At 60.0% G+C, this 23,627-nt stretch overlaps 4 protein-coding genes across 4 annotated transcripts, besides 1 other annotated feature; all 4 read left to right on the top strand.

Annotated features, from left to right (window-relative positions):
* Nucleotides 1-1,045: 1,045 nt before the first annotated feature.
* Nucleotides 1,046-6,349, top strand: LPMP_170400 (hypothetical protein; the record flags this gene model as incomplete). The annotated part of the gene is made up of 1 exon (XM_010699429.1): nucleotides 1,046-6,349. One exon carries the CDS (start codon nucleotides 1,046-1,048, stop codon nucleotides 6,347-6,349), a length of 5,304 nt encoding a protein of 1,767 aa, XP_010697731.1.
* A 1,840-nt stretch (nucleotides 6,350-8,189) lies between these two features.
* LPMP_170390 (hypothetical protein) lies at nucleotides 8,190-12,164 on the top strand (the record flags this gene model as incomplete). Its single annotated transcript, XM_010699428.1, has 1 exon — nucleotides 8,190-12,164. One exon carries the CDS (start codon nucleotides 8,190-8,192, stop codon nucleotides 12,162-12,164), a length of 3,975 nt encoding a protein of 1,324 aa, XP_010697730.1.
* Nucleotides 12,165-14,330: 2,166 nt separating this feature from the next.
* Nucleotides 14,331-15,974, top strand: LPMP_170380 (hypothetical protein; the record flags this gene model as incomplete). Its single annotated transcript, XM_010699427.1, has 1 exon — nucleotides 14,331-15,974. The coding sequence occupies one exon, from the start codon at nucleotides 14,331-14,333 to the stop codon at nucleotides 15,972-15,974; it is 1,644 nt and encodes a 547-aa protein (XP_010697729.1).
* A 1,151-nt stretch (nucleotides 15,975-17,125) lies between these two features.
* Nucleotides 17,126-20,581, top strand: LPMP_170370 (hypothetical protein; the record flags this gene model as incomplete). Its single annotated transcript, XM_010699426.1, has 1 exon — nucleotides 17,126-20,581. The coding sequence occupies one exon, from the start codon at nucleotides 17,126-17,128 to the stop codon at nucleotides 20,579-20,581; it is 3,456 nt and encodes a 1,151-aa protein (XP_010697728.1).
* A 1,363-nt stretch (nucleotides 20,582-21,944) lies between these two features.
* Nucleotides 21,945-22,504: a repeat region.
* Nucleotides 22,505-23,627: the final 1,123 nt, after the last annotated feature.

The following is a 23,627-nucleotide window of genomic DNA, read 5'->3' as shown; positions in this document are numbered from 1 at the left end:
TCATGCGGCTAGGGAGTATGGAGGTCTCTCCTACCCCTTTCTCTCTCTGTCTTGCTCTCATTCTCTCTTTTCTATCGCTCTTATCTGGTGTTGCTGATATACATGTACCCCGCACTCCTTGGGGGCGCTACACCCCTTCACCGACACCCACACAGGCGCTTGTGTCCACGCTGACATCACCATCTTTTCCGTGTACGCTCACGCGCTCTTTTTCTTTACTCCCCACCGTGACGATTGCCTTTGGCGTACATCTCCTCTACATCGGATATCGAAGTGACCACTCGACCAGCGCGACGGCGAAGTGGGCATCATTGTGCGCGTGTGGGTGGCGAGCTTGAGTGCGTCTGACGTCTCTCACGCGTTCTCTCCCTCCTTCCGCAGTGTCTCCCCTACTCGCGCAGTCAGACACAACCACGCATCGTGTGTGTCTTGTACATTAGTCTCTGCCAGCTTGGTCTTTGATTGACCACTGCTGTTAGCGCTGTTCACAGCGTCTTTCTCGTCTTCTCTTTAATTTCTCTTTTGTCTCTTATCAGACGTCGGTGTCTGAATTTCTCTCCGTGCCTGTACCTGCGCCTCGCTCTTGGTGTTGGTGCACTGACGAGTGCTGAGAGTTGTGCGCTTTCCCCCTTCTCTCCCCCCCCACACACATACCCCCCCCCCCCATCACGCCACTGTATCCACCATGTCTTTCAGCGGTCGAAAGGGCCGGGAAGGGAGCGGCGTAAACGCGGAGGAGACCGCGGTGTCTGATAACGACGCGTTGTTGTTGTGGAGGCAAACAAAGACCGCGAAGGTAGTACCCCCACCGACTGCTGCTGCTGCTGCTGCTCCGACCACCTCCAATGCGGCAGAACTATCAGAGGAGTACCACAGGCTGCTTGATGTGGTTGGGACCCCCAACTACGAGACGATCCAGCGACTTCTTTCAGGGGACGCCGTCCCCCCAGCCAGCACTGTCCCGGCCATCCAGGTCTCTTTCGAGCTCTTCGAGGCTGTGCAGAACCGCTTTTCTGCCACGAAGCAGGTGCTGGAGCGCACAAAGATGGACTTATTCACCCGCAATCAGCACTACTCCGCCCTTCACCAGGAGATGCTGCGGCGCAAAGACGAATACGCGGTGCTGCAGAAGCGAAACACCGAGGCGGAGGAGCGCAACACGCAGCTGCACCAGCAGCGGGCAAAGCTGGAGGTGGCCGTCGAGCAGCTTGGACGAGAGGTGGGCCAGGTCCGCACAGCGCTCGACGCACTGCGCGCCAAGCTTGTGCGCAGGGAGGAAGAGCTGCAATTCAGTCAGAGCCGCGTCGCCGAGAGTCTTGTCGCTATCTCGCAGAAGGAGGCTGTCATCAGCACGCTGCGACGCGAATTGGGAAAGTGCGGGCAACTCCGCTACGGGTCTGCGTGCTGGCAAAGGGATGGCGTACGCGAGGGTGAGGAGGATGGGCAGTCGGAGGGCGGCAACGCACATGCGTACACGGCCGACATGCTTGGCCGCATCGCCGCCGACGTGGAGGGACGCTCCCAAGAGGCGCGTATGAAGCTGAAGATGGCAGACCTCGAGGGACGCTTATCACGCCTCAGCGAGGAAAGGGATTCTATTCTTTCTCAGCACACGCAGTACCGGCAGCACGTGCAGCTCACCTTGCAGACTTACGAGGCTGAGGCTATGCTGCGTGAAGACACCCTGGCGCGACACGTGTGCGTGTACACACCGTACTTCACCGGCGAACAGGAGGAGCTCTACAGCAAAGTGGTCAACCTCCAGACCGGGGTGGAGCTGACAACAGACCAGCGAGGCAAAGATGGCGAAATTGACGTGGCTGCCGGGGCTGATGCGCCACCACCACTGCAGTCTTTTCGCGCTCTCACCTTCGAGATCCGCCGTGCGATGGATCGCCTGTCAAAGATGCACATTGACGAGTCCAGTCGACTGCAGCAGGACCTCTCGCTCTGCGTTGACGCACAGCGCATATCTCTGCAGACCGGCGCTGAGCTGGTTGGGTTCCTCAGCGCTATGGAGGAAGAGGTGTTGCAGCGTCGCTTGACGCTGCCGGAGGTGCGCGAGGAGTGGCGCAAGTCCAGAGTGCCTGAATTCACTCAAGCCATCGCGCAGTCGCTGCAAGAGAGCGCGAGGCGGTTGGGCAGAGGCCTGGTCGGCCTACTGCGGCAGGAGAACAACTTCGTAGAAGAGGTGGAGCAGGCGAGGGCATTCCAGCAGGAGCAGAAGCGAATGTCCACGGCCGGCAGCAAAGACCAGCAGCCACGGCACGGAGACCGAGCTGGTGGTACGTCGGGGCGGAACCGTTCTGACCCAGCTGCGGGTTTCCGACCAGGAGGCCGTGACTCATGTTTCGCGGCGCCGCCGGCGGGCGGGGCGGAGTGGCGAAAGGAGTCCCTCAAGAGTGCTGGTACGGGCAAGGTGCCGTCTGCCTCGATGACCGCGGTAGACGGGCAGGGCAGTGGCGTGGTTGAGACGAAGCAGCCGGCGGCATTCACTACGTCAGCCAGGTCGTCTGCTACGGCCGGCGCGCAGAATTTGCGGGCGCCACCGCAACCCGCAGAGCAGACAACCGCACCAACACCGCCGCCTACGGAGACCGGAGGCCCGCCCGCCACATCTGAAACACATGAAAACCGCGCCACTGGTGCCGCGGACATGAGGGCGTCGCCAGAGAGCCAGTCGACGCCCACCATCAGTACACAGACTGATGGCGACACCACCAACCAGGAGGGTGCTGCGGAGATAGCTTCGGCGGCGGGGCCCACTGCTGAAGCTGGCCCAGAGGGCGCGAGTCAATCCGCGCAAGATGCCCTGGTTTCTCCCGCTACCCTGCTCACCACTACCCAACCTGGCGATACGGCCGGTGCTGCAGATCCGCCGACCACTGCTCCGCCTTCTGCCGTCCTTGCTACCCCATCACCGAGGGATCCGCCTAACAAGACGAATAGCCCCTCAACCGTGGCGGAGCAGAAGATGGCGGGCGGAATGGGCACATTGCCTGCTGTATCCAGCGTGGTGGTGTGCCCGCACTGTGAGCATGAGGTGCTTTTTAACGTTGGAGCTGGTGAGCCATTGCCAATCCCTGCGGACAGCAGCAGCGGCGGCGGCGACACACGGGGGTCGCTTGCAGCGCCCAACGCCGCTGCTGCCGCATCGCACGAGCCCAGCTATAATGCGAGCTTGGCCTCAGCCTCACTTGCAGGTGAGGTCGCGGTGCCTCCTACCAAGTCTGGTGAATCAGCCTGTGCGGCGCAGGGTAGCGGAGTGACTGCGGCCACCAATACGCAGCGCGGTGGAACTCGGCGCACTAACTCTACCGCAGTGACCGAGCCGAAGGACAAGAAGAATCCCGGCAGCCCTAGCGGCACAGCCAAGGCGAGCAGTAAGAGGACCAAGAAGCACTCGCTCACGGGCAGCCGCGACGCCTCCTTGTCCCCGGCACCGTCCCCGATGGCTTCCGCTAACCATTCACAGTCACCCGGCACCAGAACTTCGGGCAAGCACTCGAGCCCCAAGAGCGCACCGCCCGAACTCGCGCACGGCGAGCAGCAGATCAACCTGGAGCGTGGCAGCTTTTCCATCGGTGTGAGCACCTCTCAGACACTCTTGCACTCACACCACACTATGGACGACGTTGGCAGCTTCGCCGCCGAGTTGGAATTGGCGCTGTCTGATTGCCAAGACCGCCTCAAGGATGCATCGGAGGAGCTGCAGGAGATGCGGGCGGCGAATGCCGCGCTGCATGTCCAACTCGCCGCTGCTCTTGCCGCTGCTGCGGCGAGTGCACTAGCACCGGGGTCGTCGACGTCTCCTGGCGCTGGGGGCACCAAGGGGATGAGCGGCAGCTCAGGTGCTACCGGCCCCGATGACGCCGACGAAGTCGCCGTCCCCGTCAACCACGAGTCGTGCCAAGGCGGCGGCTTTGCTTCAACAGCGCCGCCGCCGCGCCCGTCTCCGTATGCAGGTGTGCAGAAGTATGAGGTAGCGAACAGCGACGGTCCCGCCAGCGCCTCGACTCGTGGGGCAGCAGCTGGCGGTAAAGGCGGGCGCGCTGAGGAGGAGCACAGCAACGCCGTCTCTTACCATCACACACCCAACCTACCATCAATCGCAGCTTCGCCAGCAGCACATTCCCTTCTCGCTGGTTGCCGCGGTACACACGAGGGCGAAGAACTAGGCACCACTGACAGCACTTCGGCGCCTACCATCGCTGCAGCGGGAGGATCTCAGTCGACGACGCGGCTGCAGCAGTCTTGCAGTAGCGCTTCAAGGGTGAAGCACAACTTCACTGGGAGTTCTGGGACGATGGTCGACGGCGCAGAACAGAGCCACGGCGACAGCGCAGCCAGCGGAGCAACATCCACTCACAACAACATCAGTGCACCGTGGCGTGAGCGGCTATTGTTATCCGTGTCACCCCCGCTGCAGTCGCGTTACTCAAAGCGAGTCGGCGGTGGTCTTGCGGCCGCGGCTGTTACGCCGCTACAGACCAGCAGTACATCGCCGCCGACGCTGGTGTGGGGTTCCGTACTCCCACCTGTGCTGAACCGTCGCCCCCATGCACTTACAGGGGGCGCGGCCTCAAACACAAGCGCGACCGGCGCTGCTGCCGTGCACCGCGCCAACGCCACTTCGGCATCCATTCCCCACAAGATGCAAACACTGGGGCTAATGATCACCAACTCGCGCGGCCCCTATGCCCCTGCGAAGCAGTCGGAAAGAGTCGAACCCGGCGCGTATGCAAGCGCTACCACCAAGGGCAATGGCGACAGCTACACAAACCGCGCCGATGTCCACTTTATCAGCTTCAAGCAAGGCCCAGCGTCACCGCCCTCACTCGCGGATGGACTTTGCGTGGGGGTCTTCCCATTACTGCCACCGCTTTCCCCCTCGCAGGTGCCGTCGCAGCTGGACCAGTGGAATTCTCGTATGCCCTTTACAAGACGCGGGCGTCCGCCGACGTCGGGCGCGAACTACTCCTCCCCTATACCCATGTCGGTTCTGCCCACTGTCGCGGTACCCGGGACTACACACCTGCCCCACAGCGTCGCCACTGTCCCCGCTACGTCTCCTGCTGCTGTGCCCGGGTTGTCGGTGTGGGGGTCGCCCATTCTCTCTTTGAACCCGCCCAGCTTCTCCTGTTCCACGGCGATGTCGCCACAGTCTGTATCCGTGGAACCTCCCAGTCCTAACTCGGGCGCTGTCACCACTGCTATCACTGCCGCGACTCAGGCTGAGGGCAGTTCTCAGGCGCATTCCTTCACGAACGCCACGCATGCACCGGCGGCGACGACGGCGCTGAGCAAGAGTCAGCGGCTGAAGAATGCCTATCAGCAACTTCGCTTTTGCCTGAGCCAAGGCGTCTCGCCGCTCTACAGTGGCTGCGGCGACCCGCAGCCTTTTCAGGTGGCGAAGACTGTGCGTAGTGCGCAGGTTCCCGCGCGGCGGCTCGGCGGTGCGTGGTACTCGACCCACAGCAGCACCGGCCCCAGGGGTGGGCTGCAGAAGGTGATGACAAGGCCGATGCGTGGTACGTGGTTGCGTGGTCGCTTGTACGAGGCACCCATCTTCGCGTCGCCTGCCAGCGTGCCCATGAGGGACACAAACCTCGACTTTGACGTTATTGTGGGAGGGCACAGTGTCGTTCCCTACCTCAGTGCTCCCTACACCCCCTCTGGGCATCTGGTGGCACGCCCATGGCAGGAAGCGCCGACTCAGCCACTGCAGCTCACTAGTGGCGCCACCGTTCCACCGGCGCTCACGTACTTGGCAACGCCTAGTGAGAAGCGGCGCCGGTGGTCGTGTAATCGGTTTGACCAGAGGAGGTATGACCCTTTCGCCCTCTCGGCAGCTAGCAGGATGGACGCGATGGCGCCTTGTCTGCGTCAGCGCATGCCACGCACGTGGCAGCAGCAGAAACGGCGGGACATCCGGCAGTCGGGTAGCGTTGCCACCTCCGGCACGCTTGCCCGCGCTCCGTACGCTCCCGTCAAGGCACGGGTGGTGTGGTCAGCGGGAGGCCAGCGAGCGCAGCTGCTACCAATCACGCTTGCCCAGAGTCGTGTTGCGCAGCTTGCCCAGTTCCAGTTTGCCGCTCCCTCTGCAGGGCAATTACCGGTCTCTGACCTCGTGACCCCTCTCTTTGCGCTTTCGGGCAAGCGTCGCCGCTGCTCTTGTAGAGTGCAGCACTGGGCAAAGCGCGACCCTATGCAGCGAGCTGTGAAGCGCACAGTCTATACAGTGAGCGCCGCTAGCCTCCCGCTTGGGCGCCTGCGAGAAGAGGCGCTTGATAGCTCTCGTCTGCAGAACGTGCACACGCCTTTACTCCCGCCCTATCACGAGCAGTAGGCGCACCAGCGGCACATGACATCCTCCACCGATGCAGTTGCCGTGGCTCGTGAGGGAGAGACGGAGAACACTGGCGAGACGTTGGCAGTGCCGAGGTGGGCAGTATGACGTGGAGGTGTGACCTCCTCGCTACTTCTTTCTCTGTGTGCGCCTGGTGCCCTTCATGATACACACCTCGGCGGCCTGAGCGTGTGTCTAGCATCTCTGCATGTCTCTCTCTTTTGGTGTACACGTGCGTGTTGGGGGTCGATCATGACCGGGTTGATTTGCTTGACTGCTGCTCCTCGTTCTGCTTTGGCTGCTGCTTGTTGGGCCCCCCTTTTCTTTGGGGGCTTCCGTCATGTTTTGTGCTCTTTTTTTTCTGTCTTAATATTCACTCTCATTCCCCCGCCGCACCTTTCAGGGTTGGATTCAGCCTTCTGATGTATGGGGAGCACCGATGCGTGTTTTGGTGGTGCTGAGATGACCTCGCGCTCGTTCCCCCCCCTCTCTCTCTGCCACCCTTGACTCCCTTCTTCTTTCCCTCCTCCTCCTCTCCTCCGCCGATGTGTATATCACGCGTTGTTTCTTTGTTTCCAGCAATGTATCCTCCTTTATCCATCTCTTCATTGCGGCCGTGGCTGCTGCACCACTTCATCATCCCTGGACCGTATATCGTCTTCACCTGCGCACTTTTATCTTGTCTGCTGTGTTGGGTTTGGTGTAACAGTGAAACGCCCTCGCGTCAACCGCAATCACACTCCTCTCCCTTCATACCAGTCTCCTGAGTACTGCACCCACGCCCTTCACACGCCTCGTGGCACCAGGTGCCGGGGTTGTTGTTTTGGGAGGCGGTGAAGGGAGGACATTCGTTAACTCGGTGGGACGGCAGTGCTGCTTCGGCCTTGCCTTTCCCCCCTTTCCCACCTCCTTCCGGCACACACGTGTGCGTGCGCAACACGAGACAAAGAGCGAACGCGAAAAGCACCGATGCAGGTGCACACCATTTGTCGCGCGTGCATGTGGGATGCGGAGCGCACGCCTGACTCGCTGAGGTGGGCGCGATGGCGGGGGAGACTCGGGTGCGTCTGTAGAAAGCTGCTGCGACACTCACCCACCTCCGCCCGCGGCTCTGAGCACAGGGCCCCTTTGAATCCAACACGGAGAAGCTTACTGGCTTTCTTCTCCTTTGGTTTCCTCCTCCCTTTCCTCGCAAATTTATCGTGTCTGCCCCTCTACAATGCCGACCCCTTCTCCGCTTCCCTTCACGCGGAGCGAGAAGCCCTCCCCGACTACTGCGATCGTTTTTTTCTTTCCCCTTTCTTCTCTTACCTGTTTGGTGTTCGCGTCGGTGCGAGAGCCTCCCCGCCCCCATTCACCCTCATTCACCCCGATTGTTGTATTGAAAGAGGCGGCATTTTACTCACCCTTTTCTATTTTTCACCCCCCTCTCCTCCACCACCCACACCTCAAGCACAGCTGGTCAAGGGGGAAGGTTGTCATCCAGCGTGTACATCCGCATAGCTCATACATAGAGGCGCTCAAGTGCACACAAGAGAGGCAGATACGTACTCGTCTCTACACCAGCCACCTGCGCCAGCCTAATAGAGACACGCCATACGCACCTGCGACTCGCTCCTCCCTGGGGAGAGCGGCGGCGGCATTTTTCTATTTTTCCACTATAGAGAAGCAAAGAGGGCCAGAATAGAGAGCGCCAGCTGGTGCCCTGGAGGCGTGAAGGTGCAACGAGGCTGTACTCACTCCCCTCTCCCCCCCCCCACACACACACCGCACCCTTCCCACTTTGTATACCGTCGACCTCAATCTTATATCACGCCGCCAACGCTACCATTGGTACACGATGAGTCGCTTTCCGAACTTTCGCAGGGATTCGGACTTTCGCCACGACGAGGAAAGCTCGAAGAGCATGTCGCAGGTGCAGACCAGACCTGCCATCTGTCTCGACACGTCGCTCTCCTTTATCAGCACGGCGAGCGTTCTGGCAGGCACCACAAGCGGGCCAGCCAGCCCGCTGCTTGGTCCACTCAGCTGTGACAGCGTCAATGATGTCTGCAACAGCGGCGCTGCCATCTCTTCCCCTGCACTGTTTCACACACGTGACCCCAACGTAGAGGCATCTGGGCAGCACCGGCTACAGTCCCTCAAGGCGACCCGCAGCCGGACGATATCGGGGTCACGCTCTGTTCACTCATCTTCCCGGCCCTACTCAAAGCAGCAGCAGTCGCAGCACCAACATCACCATCACCCTCTTTCTCTTTCGTCGTGCTCACCGTCGGTGAACAGAGATTACCACGCGCACAGTCGGCTTCAACGAGCTGAGCAAGCGCACTGTCTCGCGTCGGAGGCGGACTGCAGTAAGCTGGAAGTCCTGGAGTCAGAGGCCACAGTGCTGACACGACCCTCAGATCCGAGGCCGTACGGCACTGGCGCTGATGGCGAGCCTGGAGTGCACAGCCAGCGTGTGATGAGCGCGACGGTGTCGCCGGTGCCTCGGCATGCTGTGACGCTGTCCAACGACTTCGAAGGTGTCGTTAGCATTCCAGTCAGCGAGGGTGCAGAGAAGTATGACGAGGAGGCGTCGAGGGGCGGGAGCAGCACGTATGCCGCGCCTACTAACGGCTCTGAGAAGTCGATTGTGGACCATGATGCGCGAGCCGAAGATCATGAAGATGATGCAACGAGTCCGCCGAGGACCACACCGCCCCCGCGTCGGGCTTTTGTGCTCTCTCGCCGGTGCAGTGGTACGGACGTGGAAGGCGATGCGCTCATTGACAACGCTCATCCACCGCGGCCTGCTGCCGAGGGGGTGGAGAGGCGCGGGTCGACGCGGATGCTGCCCGTGGATTTCGCTGCGGATGCGCCACGCGGGAGCACCGTTCTCGTCATGGACAACGGCGACGAGGACGAGGAGTGCGCTTGTAGGAATGACAAATCTGCCGCTACAATCATCGCCCACCCGTTCGCTGCCGCTGATGCGCCGCTTGCCGAGGATCCTGCTGTGTTACCCCTTACACTACCGGTTAGTCGCCTTGCCCACGGCGTCGTGATGGAAGGCACAGAAAAGGATATGCACCGCAGCGCTGCGTTTACTGCCCGCCGTGCTAGTGCGGCTGAGAGAAACTCGGTGAGCAGCCACCGTGGCCGCCTGAGCAGTGCAGGCAGCAGCATGATGAGTCCGATGCCACGACCTGTGCCGCATTCGACTCAAACTACAGCGGCCTCACCGAGGTTGTCGCCGGCACGTGCGAGGGAGGGCCTGGACGAGAAAGTGGTGATGGCAGTGCGCGCGGTCCGTGACGATGCCGGAGACACAACAGAGCAGCAGCAGCACTGGGCTGGCACGAAAGTGACCCTGGCGAACGATGCTGCGAACGCGTCTGCGCACGCGACCACTACAACCGCTGCGACTGCCGCCAGCACTACCCAGGATCTTCTCAGCTTCCGCATGCACTCCTGCATTCTGCCTGGGAGCAGCATGCTCGAATCCGAGCTGCAAGCGGTGCCGACGATACCGGCGCAGCTGGACGCAACGACGGCTCTCACGACGACTGCAGATGACGAGCCGGCGAGTGTGACACCCCTCAGCTCTCTCACGATGCTGAACAGCGTCGCCGGCCCGTCGTTGTCGGTGACGACGGCGGCGATGAGCTCGCTGTGGCTTGTCAGCGGCTCGACGCCTACCCCACTTCGCCGACTACGCGACCGCGACAGGGAGGTATCTACGACGCTGGACGTGCAGGAGGGAGAGAGGAAAGAGGTGAGCAAGGGCAGTGACTCCGCCCCAGATCAGACGGAGCGTGTGCTAAAGCTGGTGGACGACGCCAGCACTGCAGCAGTGACGACACCAGAAACGAGGGCAGAGTTGCATGGGCATGTCAATAGCTCTTCTGCTCCCGCTGACAACTCCGTGGAGGCGGAGCAGCCACTCACGTCAGCAGTGGATGCGCAGCGACCTCGCCGCTCCTCAGCACCTCAATATACCACTGCGCGCCTCGCCACTAGCCCTTCTATCGCCGCGCCGTCCTTTTCACCAGAGCCTGCGCGCCCGCAGGCGGAGGCGCACCGCCCGTCATCGCCGTGTCTCACTGCTGGGACTGACGCCTCCATCTCTATCCAGCTAAACCCTCTCCCGTCCAACAATGACGCGGTGGCACCTGCCGACCCCCGGCCACTGCCTTCCCCTGAGGCGGCAACCACGCAGCATCGGTACTGCACTGCGACCCCCCCACCTTTCGCCATCGCCGGCACGCATTGCAGGCTCGCAGATACGGCGTCGTCGATGTCCTCGCCGTCTTCGACAGAGTCTGCGCGTGTCAGCGAGGAGGTGAAGGAGCTGGTGAAGCGCGCGCAAGCCGAGGTGTGTCGAACGCGGGAGAGTCTTCTCTCTACCCTGCGAGACCACCGCGCCAGCTTCCACTTGTCGGAGCCATCACCTACTCCAAAGAACACTACCTCGGCTACCGTACTGACGGTTCTTGCACAGTCGACTGCGGCGGCGTCAACCACCGCGTGCGTGTCGCCGAGCGTCTCACCCACGCCGACGCGCAGCCTCCTACTCCCCACTGCCCTCGTGACTGCAGCGGAGTCGTCTACGCCGCCATCGACTGCGCTCACAACCGTCTCTGTGCCTACCACGCGTACATCGGGGGACTGGCGATCTGCCGCTGTCGCCCTGCGGCCGCAGCTACGAGCCGCTGCCGACGCCATCTTGCGCCGCCTGCAGGGCTACGATGCGCGAGATCACGGCGTCCTGCCCATGGAGACGGTTGTTCGTGTTACGTACTTCGTCATTACGCGACGGCAGATGCCACCCGCAACGTGGTCGCTGCGAACGGCAGAGGGCACCTTGGCTGTCACACCAATGCAGGCCTCCATGGCCGCCTCGGGCGGTGGCGCCACTCCTCGCTCCGAGAGTGCGCAGCTTTCGTCCCCCAATGTGGAAAGTTGTCGTGCGGCGCTGCTCTCGGGGGTGCCGCTGGGCCGTCAGCTGAGCAGCAGCGAGGCCGGTGGGCCCCGCCGCTGTGTCGCGGCAGCGTCACACAGGGTCTTCGAGACACCGTGTCAGCAACGCTTTTCCCTTAACGCATACGACGCCACGACGCGTGCCGGGGTGAACGGCTCGCCTTTCTCGTCTTCTCGCCCAGTCGGTCAAACGCGACCTCGAGACAGCAGCGAGCTCGGCGCAGCTGCGAATGACGAAGACGAGACGGCGAGGGCGGAGTGCCACGGCCGTCCGGCGACGTGCATATCCCCGAGTCGCACGCTAGAGCATGTTATGACGCTGCAGCAACGCCGTGCCGAAGAAGGGCTGTACCTGAAGTTCTACCTCACCGTGCTGGAGGCGTTCAAGCAGGTATTCGGTGAGCGGTACGCATGGCGCCACTTAGGGGCCACCAACGCCAGCCGACACGACTGCACCATCACGGTTGCCCAGCCGGCACAGAAGCGGCGAAGGACGAATAATGCGCCGGCGTCAGAACGCAGCGATCACCGAGGCCAAGCGTACTTGACAAGAGTCGAGGTGGATGCGGAAGAAGTCCAGCTGGAGGTGACGAATGAATTCAATGACGTGAGAGAGCCTCTGGAAACACTCTTTCCACGACTGCGCCAGCAGTATGCGCTGATTCAGCGGGAAAAGCGCGATGCGGCCGTTACGCCAACAGTGTCACTCACGGCGAATACAAGCGATCTACTGACGGCTGAGCCTGCGCGCACTGAGGCGACTGCGGCTGCAATGGGCCTCGCCAACCGTCCTCCCCCGCTTGATGTCCTTGTGTACTACCGCACGTTCATAGAGAGCCTAAGGGAGCTCTGAGCAGGCATCGGAGGGAGCGAGGCAGAGGGTCGCCATTGATGCGTGCACGTGCGCGCTTAAGCTGGAGAGGGGGAGGGCGGCGCTTATATTTGTGTGTTTTGTTTTCGTTTATTCTTCATCCCCTCCTTTGGCGCCGATAGGGGCGCTTCCCTCTTTCTTATACCTTTGCCGGCTCCGTCGTGCTCGGCGCTCTGCCAACCGCTGTGTGTGTGTGTGCGTACGTTGGTTGGGTGGATGTGCCCTTTCTAGAGCAGTACGCGAGGGGAAGGGGATGAGGGAGAGGGGAGCTGGGGGACACGGACACCGTCTACTCATCCTTGGCTGTGCTTTCTCTGTTTGCTGTTGTTGCCTTGCGGTCCACCTGTTGACTTGTAGATGAAGCCCGCAGCACTGACAGCACTGTGCCGAGATGCATGAGAGGATCGGTCTGTCTCTTTATGGTTCCCCCCGCTGCCCTCCTACTCTCCCCCTTCCCCTCGCCAGATATCCAGATGCAGAGAGAGGGAGAGAGAAAGAGAGCAGCAGTTGCTTGTAGACGGCATAGTACACACATACATACACGTGTGTGTGCGTTGCGTTTGTTCGTGTTGGTGTGTTGTTCTCCCCTGAATTCAAAATTTTAACTTCCTTTCTCGTTATATCTCCCCCCCCATTCCTCCTCGTGCTTTCTGACTTGACGCTGCTTTGTTCACCGTTAGCGTGCGCATCTTCTCTCGCCGTTTGCCCGTCACCTCTCTGGTTTGTTTTTCATCGCAGAGGTTTGATCGTGTGCACCACCTTCCCCGCACCCCGTTCTTCTCGGAGCTGAGCGCGTTGAGGTTCTCAAGAAGAAGCTGAAGGATAGGGGGAAAGGATCGCTGAGGAGTCGATGATATGACATGCAATAGTATTTTCCAACATAGATCTCTGCCCCCCCCCCCTAACCCCCGCACCAGCACACCTCTACAGAGAGTGTAAAAGAGCGAGAGAGAGACATGCTGGCAGCTGTGATGAGACGCCGCACCTCTGACATTCGGTGTGCAGGCGTTTTGACGCAAGCGCTTCGCACGTGGGAGTCTCTCCGCAGATATGGCCTCTGTGCACATGCATGCGCATGTCTCTGTGCGACTAGACGCTTATTGCTCAGTACTGTGCTTTTTTGTTTTGTGGTTGACGTGTTCGCCACTTCTGTGGCGTGTTGGAGGCAGAGAGCAAGAGCCTTGGCGTTTTCCTCTCCTCTCCTCCTCTCTGTCCCTTGTGTTTTATCCTCGCAGTCTCATGACCCCCTCTGTTAGAGATCCACTGGAAGATGAAGCGGCACACCTGCAGACTCTAACCCCAATCCAGAGGCGTGTGCGCGTGTATCAGGGTGCACGGCCGTCTATGAATAGAGACAACCACACGAGCCCTCTCAGCAATGCTTGAAAGAAGTGGCGACTGTGTGAGACCACCAGGGCGAAGGACTGTGGCGTCCCACGAATACCAGTCCTTTTTCTCTCTCGCCCAGCGCCTCTGCTGTCGAGCATGGCGATCCATTGCGTGTGTCTTTGCGTGAGGATGTGTGTGTGCATGTGTGCATGTGCTTACGCCCCCACACCTACACATATGCGCGCTATCGTTCATCCAGGCTCGTGCACGCGAGGCCGGGAATGCCAGGGGAGGGGGGGAAAGATGCGGTCTGAAAAGTGGCGCTCACATGTCTGATATCCGCGATGCACTACCCCCCTCTTCCCCTCTCTCTTGACGTGGAGGTCACGGGCAAAATGTTGCCCCTCTTCCTCTTTCTTTCTTTGCTCACCCCGCTACTGATGTAGGCCTCGCATCTGTACTACTTCCTTCCCCCCTTTTCCCTCGACATGTGCGACACACCTCTCTCCCTTCACACCTACCCTTAGAAATCCGCGCATTAGTCCCATCACCACTTTCTAGTGTCTCTTCGGGCAGATCTGTCACCCATGCACTGTGCAGTAACCCCCCCTCCCTGCTCTAACACATACACGTCTGGCCACATAACTGCCGCCCCCCTCCCCACGGACGCGGATCTGCATTGTTTCCTTCGTGCCCCCCCTTTTCTGCCTGTCTTGCTATTTCGCTTCGAATCACTACCGACTACGCGGTACTTCTCTCCCTCCACCCCCTCTCTTTCTCTCTGAGCCCCCCCTCCCCCCCTCCCCCCCCAAGCATACAATGCCAAACACTCACGGCAGCGCCGCTGCCGTTGTGACTGCCGCATCGGGAGCCTCGCGTACTGTCTTCAACGCCGGACACACCAAGGTAGAGTTCAACCAGTACTGGTACTCCAGGAACACGATCCACCACCTTGTACGTGAGGTGTGTCATCACGCCACCGCCTGTGCCTTCTTATCCACGCCGTCACTCTTCTTCGCACTGGACGAGCGCCGTGGTGATGAGACGACCGAGGACGAGTCACGGCTGAAGCAGCTCCGGCACAGCAGTCGCGTGTTCGAGTACGACCTTCAGTGGTCCAGCGACCCGTGCTTCGTGCACTACGACTTTCACCAGCCAGAGCAGGTGCCGGTCCAGTACATGGCTGCCTTCGACTACGTTGTCGCTGACCCGCCATTCATCACCGCGGATGTGTGGACGCAGTACGCAGCCACCGCAAAGCTGCTGCTCAAGGAGGGCGGCAAGCTGCTCTTCACGACGGTGCCGGAGAATCACTCACTGCTGGAGAACCTGCTCGATCGCCCGCTCTTCATTGCCGACTTCTACCCCCTTGTGGAGCACCTAACGTACCAGTACGTGTGCTTCCTCTCGTACGAGCCCACCTGCCTCGCTCAGCCGAACGCGGAGCTGCCCGAAGTAGACGCGAAAATGGCCGCTGCTATTCACATGGCAAACGACCTGCGCTCCTCGGAGAAGGAGTTCGCGCTGCAGATGGCGCAGCGCAAGCGCGAGGGTGAGGAGCGGCTGCCCACAGTCGCCTTTGAACGGGACAACGAACTCGCACGAAATCCGAAGGTCAGGGAACGCGTGAAGGCGGAGCGAAACGCTGTCAACTGGGACACGATCCCGATCGAGAAGATGGAGTGGGGTTACATCCCCGAGGGGCTCACCGTCTACCCGGAGGGAAACGTGCCACCGGCTGAGGTGCGGCAGTGGGCTGTGGCTGGCAACAGCGATGAACTGGCCGCAACGGCATCCTCAACATCCGAGAACTTTGGCCCCGAGTACAATGCATGTCTGCGCCTTCGCACAAATCTCGATACCTTCAAGAGCTCCATTGACGCCATGCAGCGCCACATGGACGCGCAGATGAAACTACGCCACCAGCGGGTAAAGCTGAGCAAGGAGCTGACTATGCTGAAGGAGGCATCGAAGCCTCACGGCGACACCGCTGAAAACGCCGCGTCTGCCGTCACGGCAGCTGCCGCAGATTCTGCTGCCTCTGCCATTGAAGCACAAGTTGCCGAGGCAACGAATGCGATTGAAGTGAATGAGCGAGAGCGGGTCGAGCGACTGGACGAAATGGCGCTGCTGGCGCGGCAGATTGAAAAGGAAGAGGCGGCGCTGGCGGCGCTCGCACTGCAGCCGCTCTCCTCTTTTCCAACTGAAATGGCAGCCACTGGTGACGCGGATACCGATCCAACAGGTGCAAGCGGTAAATCGTCCCTATCTGCTGCCACCCTGCATCACATTCCCTACGCGTCGGCCATGACGGAGTGCATTCAGGCGTATCGCACGGTGGAGGCGAAGAGGGTGCCGCTGCAGGAGCTTGCCGCGGATGCGACGCGTCGCTTTAAGTTTCCCATCTTTGCGCGCATGAAAGAGCTGCTGCAGCGCATGAAGGAGCTGAAGCAGCAGCGGTGATAGCACACACCCTAACGTGTGTCTGCGTGTACGCGGTGGGCGCTGCCGCGTTGTAAGGACACGCATGCCTTTCCCCCAGTTCTTCTTCGATCACAGAAGATGCACCGCTTCTCTTTCCCACCACCACTTCCACCTCAGCCGTTTCTTAATCGCGGGTGATGGAGACAGAGAGTGCCATAATGACGATGAAAAAAAACAAAGGACTGTGGGCAGCTTCACGCGCTTTGGACATGCGCGTTGCTTTATCTCTGCGTCTGTGTGTGCCTCTGTCTTCCCCCCCTCCCCCCGCACACACACACACACTACATGTGACGGGCGCACTGCTCACTAGATAACGATGATGCGCAAAGGAAAAAAAGAAACAATTTTTTTCACGCCCAGACAAGACCACTCCACACGAACAGGTGGGGGAAGAGAGGCCTCTCCTGCGAGAGGCACGACCGCCCAGCCGACTGACTCCTTCTCCGTCTCTCCTTCCTTCCTACCTCATTTCGTTCACTATTTCGCCCCTCTCTCTCCCCTTCCCTCTCCATTTTTTCTTTTTGTGATCGCCCCTCTCTCTTTTTCGCTCCGAGCCGTGGCCTTGCAGCTACTGCAGCAGGAGATTGTAGCGCATCCTTCTCTCTCTGTCTCACTCACTCTCTCTGTTTCCCTTTCTCTCATCACAGACTGACCCCTGTTCCACTACCCTCTCTCGCTTTCCCTGTCTTCTGTGTTCTTCCCCCTCCCCCTCCCCTTTTTTGCGTCTCTGCGGTACACTCTCTTTCTCTCTCTTTCCCTCGCAGCTCAGTAGGAGGTTGCTTCCGCACCGCACTGTGCACCAATCATATCACCACTCATTCATTCAACAGCCGCAGCAGCAGTATCATCGTGAGCTACATCGTCTGAAGAAGTCGTACACCTCTCTTCGCTAGCTCTCCTTCGTTTCCACCCCCCTCCCCCACCTTGACCTTTTCCTCGTCTCCGACACGACACGACAGGGGCGGTAGCACAGCATCATTGCCATCTTCACCACCGCTAGGTTTCCTTTTCCCTTTCTCTTCTTGTCACCCAGTCAGTGCGAGCCCTCCCTCCCCCCACCCCACTTCACAACCCCAACATCTTTACAGGCTCGAAAGCTCGTCAGCAACGACGCTAGAATCCTCGAGAGGATGTACATCTTCGAGCTCTCTACGGCCTCGCCGTGCCGGTCGGCGCCGTACTACTCCCTGGTGATTCGTAAGCCATACATACTCGGCCAGGACGCGGCGGCGGATATCAACCTCGCCTACGAAGGCATCTCAGCTGAGCACGTGTCCATGACGGTGCTGAACGAGAAGGAGGCGGCCCTCGAGGTAGAGTCAGCGATACGTGCAACGGCGGGAACTGAGGATGGCGACGCTGCCGTCAATGGCGCTCTGGAGGAGCAGGACAGCGGGGCCGCAGCTGAGTGCATTGAAGCTGAGCCCGCCGCAGCTGAGTGCATTGAAGCTGAGCCCGCCGCAGCTGAGTGCATTGAAGCTGAGTCCGCCGCAGCTGAGGCTAACGGCTGTAAGCTGGTAGTGCGTGTGACTGCCCTGCTCACGAAGGGAGACGCTGAAGTACGCCTTGGAGAGACGAGCCTGAGAGCCGGCGACTCGGCAATCGTCCGCGATGGTGACGTGCTGTATCTTGGTGATGGGATCAGCGGCACTTTCCGTTACCGCCCGTTGGTGGTCGGCATCGAGGGTGGTGCCTACCCTGAGGACTACCTGAATGACCTGCATCGCATGTTCGACCAGCTAGGTGCGACTCTCGTGGATATGCCGATACCCTTGCACGAGATGTCTGCCACTCCCATTGGTCAACTGTACTGTACTACTGAGCTCAACGACAGCACGAGCTGCTTGGCTGCCCTCTCCTACGGCTACTCCATTGTGCAGCCAACGTATGTGTTTGAGTGGTTTGCGGCGGTGGCAAGGAACGCTGCGGCGCCGCTCAGCACGCTGCCGGCCCCCTCGCGCTTCGAGGTGACGGTGCGCTGCCCAACCCACCCCATCTCCACCACATACCTCCGCCCCGAGTCGGACACCTGCCCGTTCTCTCTCTTCCCCATCCCGCTCACGGCTATGACCAACCGCTCCCGCGCCGCGTTGTTCAGCAACCGCGTCTTGTTCTTCTTTACCGACACTGCAGCGACGCGCTACTGGCGCGCGGTCAAAGACTGCGGCGGTGCCGTCTACGGCCCGGGTGATGTGGAGGCAGCAAAAGAGGCGGTTCAGGCCCTGGTGGTGTCGCAGCGCGAGGCTGGCATGCCTTCTGATTGCTTACCCAGCAATTTCTACATCATCATTGATAGCGCGTCGGCGGCGGAGCTACTGAGCTCGGGAATTGAGGTGGCGTCGCCGGAGTTGCACGCGTTCATGGAGGAGGTGCGCGCCATCTCCGGCGCCACTCACCTGCCAGTGATGGGTGAGCATTCCCTCTTCGCCGCTCTGCTGGGCAACAAGTTCTGCGAGGAGCCGGTGCCACTGGCGGCCGCACCCCCGACTGCTTCTGGTGTGGGGTATAACTCAGTGTACTGCGACTTGTCTGATGCCTTCGCGGTGCCGCCGCCCACCCACCAGTCAGAGGGCGACGAGGAGGGTGTGAGGGCGCCACGGCTGGGGTATTTTAGCAGCGGTGGCGCACCATTTCGGGTCCGTTCCACTTCCCGCGTGAGTGAGAGTCGCGCCAGTTTGCCGCATTGCCTCACCGCCGTTCCTCAGCCATGGAACCAGATGCGCTCCTTCAGCCATCAGCGTGCTCGCTCCCTCTCCACACGCGCGCCTGGGCAGAGCAACGATGGCTCCTTCTACGCTGGCAGCATGACGCCGAGCCGCCTCGGGAGGCGTCGCCTTACGTCTTTTGTTGCCCACGTCGGGCTGCGCAGCTTTGTTGAAGACTTTGATATGCTGCGTGTTCGCATCTACGCCTTCCTCGTGCGCGAGGAGTCGAAGCTGGACAGGGCTATTACGATCTATCACAGAAACTACTTCATCGACAATGACACCATGAAGTACGCCCTTGATATTAAGGCACAGGCGGCCGACTTCATGGAGCGCGTGGACGACCTACTGGCGGATAGCGCGTGCCGTGGTGCGTACAAGGAGGCACTGCGCTGCTTCTGGAAGGACTGCAGCGACATGGACATAAGGGCGCAACACCTCCTGCACTACTGGGACCGGAGCATGCCAGCAGCTTTCCTGACTCGTCGCATCCGCTCTCGCCGGGGAAGTAGCATAGACAGCCGCCGTGCGGCGTCGTCGCGTAGCATGGCCTCGCGTGGTGCAGCACCAGCAGCGAACTCTCCTGCACCGGCCGCCCGCGAAGAGGAGCCAGTCACCCTCGATGCCAACGAAGGCGCCCACGAAGACGCCCACGAAGACGCCCACGAAGACGCCAGCGAAGACACCAACGAAGACGCCAGCCAAGGCGCCCACGAAGACGCCAGCGAAGGCGCCCACGAAGGCGCCCACGAAGACTCCAACTGCGACGCGGGCGACAACCAAGTAGCTGAGACGTTTGTATACACTCAGGACCCAGACAGCAGCGAGGAAGCTCACGGGCACGACGAGCTATACACAACACCCGAGGCATTGGAGCAACTCGATGCGGAGAGTCACATTCAAGAGCACCATATCACAACGGAGGACGACGCTGCGGGAATGGACCGCTCTGACACTGTGGCCGCGTCATCGGCCCCCGCCATGCGTGCCGCCAGCTCCCCCTACTCACCGCACCGCCGCACCTTCACACCGTCGTTGCGGCACTCCCGCGGGGGCATCAGGGCTTCCGTGCGGCGACCTATTCCCATCCAGGAGCGGCCGCCATGGGTGAGCAACTGGAACGAGCCTCAAAGCGGTCGAAAGAAGAAGAAGCGCCAGAAGAAGTCGAAGCAGCAGCAGCAACAGCCGGAGCAGCAGCCGGAGCAGCAGCAGCAGCAGCCGGAGTTGGACAAACCCGCATCTCAGACTCCTGCGCCCACCCCGGCGCCTCGCGCAGTCCCACGCATACGCCTGTCGGTCGTGCTGCCTGAGTACGCGACTGACTCACCAAAGGTCGTGCGCGCACGCTCAGCGGGAGGTGGCGGCAGCACCCACGCTCGCCGCCTGCCACCTCTGCAGCTGGAGGGGGTGCGAGATACTGATGAGGAGGGAGCGAGAGATACTGATGAGGAGGGAGCGAGAGATACTGATGAGGAGGGGGTTAGTGAAACTTCTCTCGAGCTTGATTTGTCCAATGCGGTGTCGGAGGCGCTGACCATAACCGACCAGGCTCCTGTTGAGGCATTGGAGGCTGAGGAAGCTGAAAAGGAGGAGAACCAGGCGCGGTGCGCACCCACGCCCGTCCCCGAGCCAACTCCCACGAAGAAGACACGGGCGTCAAAGTCACGACGCGCCGCAGCACCGATCCGCAATCAGCGCTCCAACTCTGCGCCAGTCTCAAAGCGCACCAGCTCAGGTGGCGCGTCGCGCCGGCCGAGCGGCAAGCGCGCGGTTGCTACCAACGGAAACGGTTTCTACAAGCGCGATGCGCCCGCGGGTGTGGTTTCGAACGGAAAAGGATCCAGACAGCCACGGCGTCCTTCGCCCAAGCGGAAGTGCTGAGAGGAGTACTGTGATAAGTCCTAACCAAAGGGAGACTATAAGCGAGCACGACGGAAGGGGGCGCGAAAAGAGTGCGAGCCACACCTGTGCACAGCCCTCCCCTCCCCAACACACACACACACACACACGCAGTCATGTGCCTACTCCGGTTGCTGCGAGGGGTGGTTCTGTGTAGCTGGTGTCCTGAGACGTAAAACCTTCACCACCACCACCACCACCACCACCTCGTCCACCCTCTCTCGCTTTTCTTCCTGTGCGCCTCTCTGTAGACTTGAGTTTTGCTCTCTTCTTTGTCTGCTGTATTTCTGTGTGGTCCCCAGTCAAATACCCAAGCGGACGCCCTCGCCCGCACCTCCAGGGCTTTCGTGTCGCTGCCCCTCTCTCTCTCTCTCTGTGCTTGTGTGTGTGTGTGTTAGGGAGTGGTCGTACGAGAGGGGGAGGGGGGGGGAAGCGGTCGTCGTTGGCATTGCTGCCATGTTGTGTGCTTTGCGTCTAACCATATTTCCCTCGTCACGTTTTTTTTTTTTTGGGGGTGGGGGTTGTGTTGGCCTGTCCAAGTCCGCGTGTGCCCTTGACGAATTTGCCGATGGTCGTCTTCTAAACGCTTGTCGGCTCATTTCCTCTTGTTTAGGGTTTCATCCTGCAATTTTCTCCACATCGTACTTCCTCTCACGCGTCAGCAAATCATTGGTAGAGGTCGAACGGAGAAGGCCGTAGTTGATTCCCCCCCTTGTTGCTCTGTCTCCGCCTTCTCGCTTCTCGGTGGGTGGTACCTTGTCTGATACAGCGCAGAAGGCTGCCTCCTCCCCCTTCTCTACACACACTTCATGCGGTTACCCCCCTCCTTTTTTTTCCTCTGCTTCTTCATTTTGCTTGGCTTGTTCGGTCATGGCGTGCGCTGTTAGGACGCTTGACAGGCGGGGAGGGGGGTCGGCATCCAACCACGACTCCTCTGACGCCCATGCCCCCCCTCCCCTCCCCCAAACTATCATCATTCACCATCACCGCTTGTGAAGGTCGCGCTCATGGCTATTATTGCCACCTTTTTTTGTGTGTGTTCGTGGGCGCCTCCTTACCTGCTCTTTTCCCCCTTCGTGGTTCTTCGTTGTCTTCGTTTCGGCCTTGCTGTCTTCGCAAGTGACGGTGGTTGTACCCGCCTATACATCGCTGTGTCTCTGTGCTCCCTCCTATCTCTGTCTTTAGGTTGCTCTTCTTCCTGTGTTGTGTTCGTTTTCTTCGTTAATTTCCTCTTTACTTTTTGCTCACCCTCCTGATGCCCCCCCCCCCCCACCTCCCTCCGGGCGCGGTATTTCAGGGCTCAGTACCCTCCTCCTCCTCCCACACAGTGTGGGAAAAGGAAAGCAGCCTGCAGCTTGTCCCCCTCAGGTACGACTGTGCGGACTTGTGGTGCCGGCGGACTGGTTTGCTCTGGCGCTATGCCAACGAGACGTGCGAATGATGGCCACCTTTATACCAGAGTCCACCGCGGCGTCAGCGCCCGAACTGTGCGGACGGAAAAGAGGCGGGCAGAAAAGCACGGGGTGCATGCAGGGGCACAGGGGCTCGGAGGGCCCTGACCTGAAGCGGACCAACTGCCTCAAGCTCATCTGGTATGCGCCTAGACCACCCCCTGTTACCCGCCCAACAGACGTCAGCACGTTCGCTCTCGGGCAGGGCCCTGGATGCGGCCTGCTTGGAACGAGGCATGCGGTGGACCCGAGCCTGTCTGGCGCCGATCGCGCAGCACATATGCGGAGGGAATGATAGGGAAGGGCAAGAGGAGCCCGTTAGATGCATGGTCCAATTCAACGGCCGGCGGTTTGTTTCAGGCGATCAGGTCTGAATCGCAGTGCTACCGAGAGGTAGGAGAGCTTTAGTTTTCATGCGTCTGTGTGTGAATTTATTTGTGGTGGAGTGGACACGCCCCGGACAAAAAGAAAATTTGCTTTCATTTGTTGCCTCTTTGCTTATTTCCGTCTCTCTCTCGCTCTCTACCCCCTCTTTGTACGGAGTGTACTCGTTGTCTTGCGTCTTGTTGAGTCGTTTTCTCTTTCATTTTCTCTTGCCGTCGTTGCTGGAAGACTGCGCGTGTGTGCGCGTGTGCGTGTGTTATCGTTACGGCGTTTTGTTGTAAGAGATGCAGCGAGAGAGGGAGAGGGAAGAAGAGACCATCCCCTTCCCCAAAAAAGTTGGCGCTTGTGAGGGTCAGCGGGAGGAGGGGAGGGCGTATAGGAATGTGTTGCTCGATGCGAGTGCAGGTCATGTTTGTGGTGTCTCTGTGGATGGCGATGAGGCAGAGAGAGGAGAGGAGGAGGGGGAGGGGGGGAGGTGTGACACACTCGGTAACGAAAGGTGAAACGGAGAAACTGACATGACTTCTTCTGTACGCTCCGCGCCGCGCTTTTTTTGTTTTGTTCTCGCTGTCTGCTTTTCCTCTCCGTGTTTGTGCGGGTTGTATCTTCTCCGCCCCCCCCCCCCCCAACACACACACGCACACACGTCTCCCTCTCTCTTCCACGCACACCGACTTGCCTTTGTTTTATTTTTTTTTTCTCCCTCTCTCCGTTTACTCTTCTCCGTAGCATCACTTTGCGCTCCCGAACTCTCTCTTTCTCCCCTCTACCTGAGCTCTTGCGTAGCTCTGTGTGTGTGTGTGTGTGTCTGTCGCTCTGTCGCTCATTGCCCCTCTCTCTCTCTCTCTCTTTGTGTGACTGTGGAGAGCGCGTGCCATCGCTGCTTAGATGGCCATGTTTAGCAAACTCACAGGCGCCCGCAGCCACGACGAGAAACGACGCGACGAACAAATAAGCCGAAGCCAACGCAATATTCACGAGGAGACCTTTTCTCATGTCCTTTTCATTTCATTTCTTTTAGTGTATGTGTGTGTGTGTGTGTTGGTGTGTGTGTGTGTGTGTGGGTGTGTGTGTGTGTGTGGGTGTGTGTGTGTGTGTGTGTGTGTGTGTGTGTGTGTGTGTGTGTGTGTGTGTGTGTGTGTGTGTGTGTGTGTGTGTGTGTGTGTGTGTGTGTGTGTGTGTGTGTGTGTGTG

Source organism: Leishmania panamensis (genome assembly GCF_000755165.1).
Source record: "Leishmania panamensis strain MHOM/PA/94/PSC-1 chromosome 17 sequence".
NCBI classification, from domain to species: domain Eukaryota; phylum Euglenozoa; class Kinetoplastea; order Trypanosomatida; family Trypanosomatidae; genus Leishmania; species Leishmania panamensis.
The sequence above is the reverse complement of the archived record's forward strand: the minus strand, read 5'-3'. Positions and strand labels throughout refer to the sequence as shown.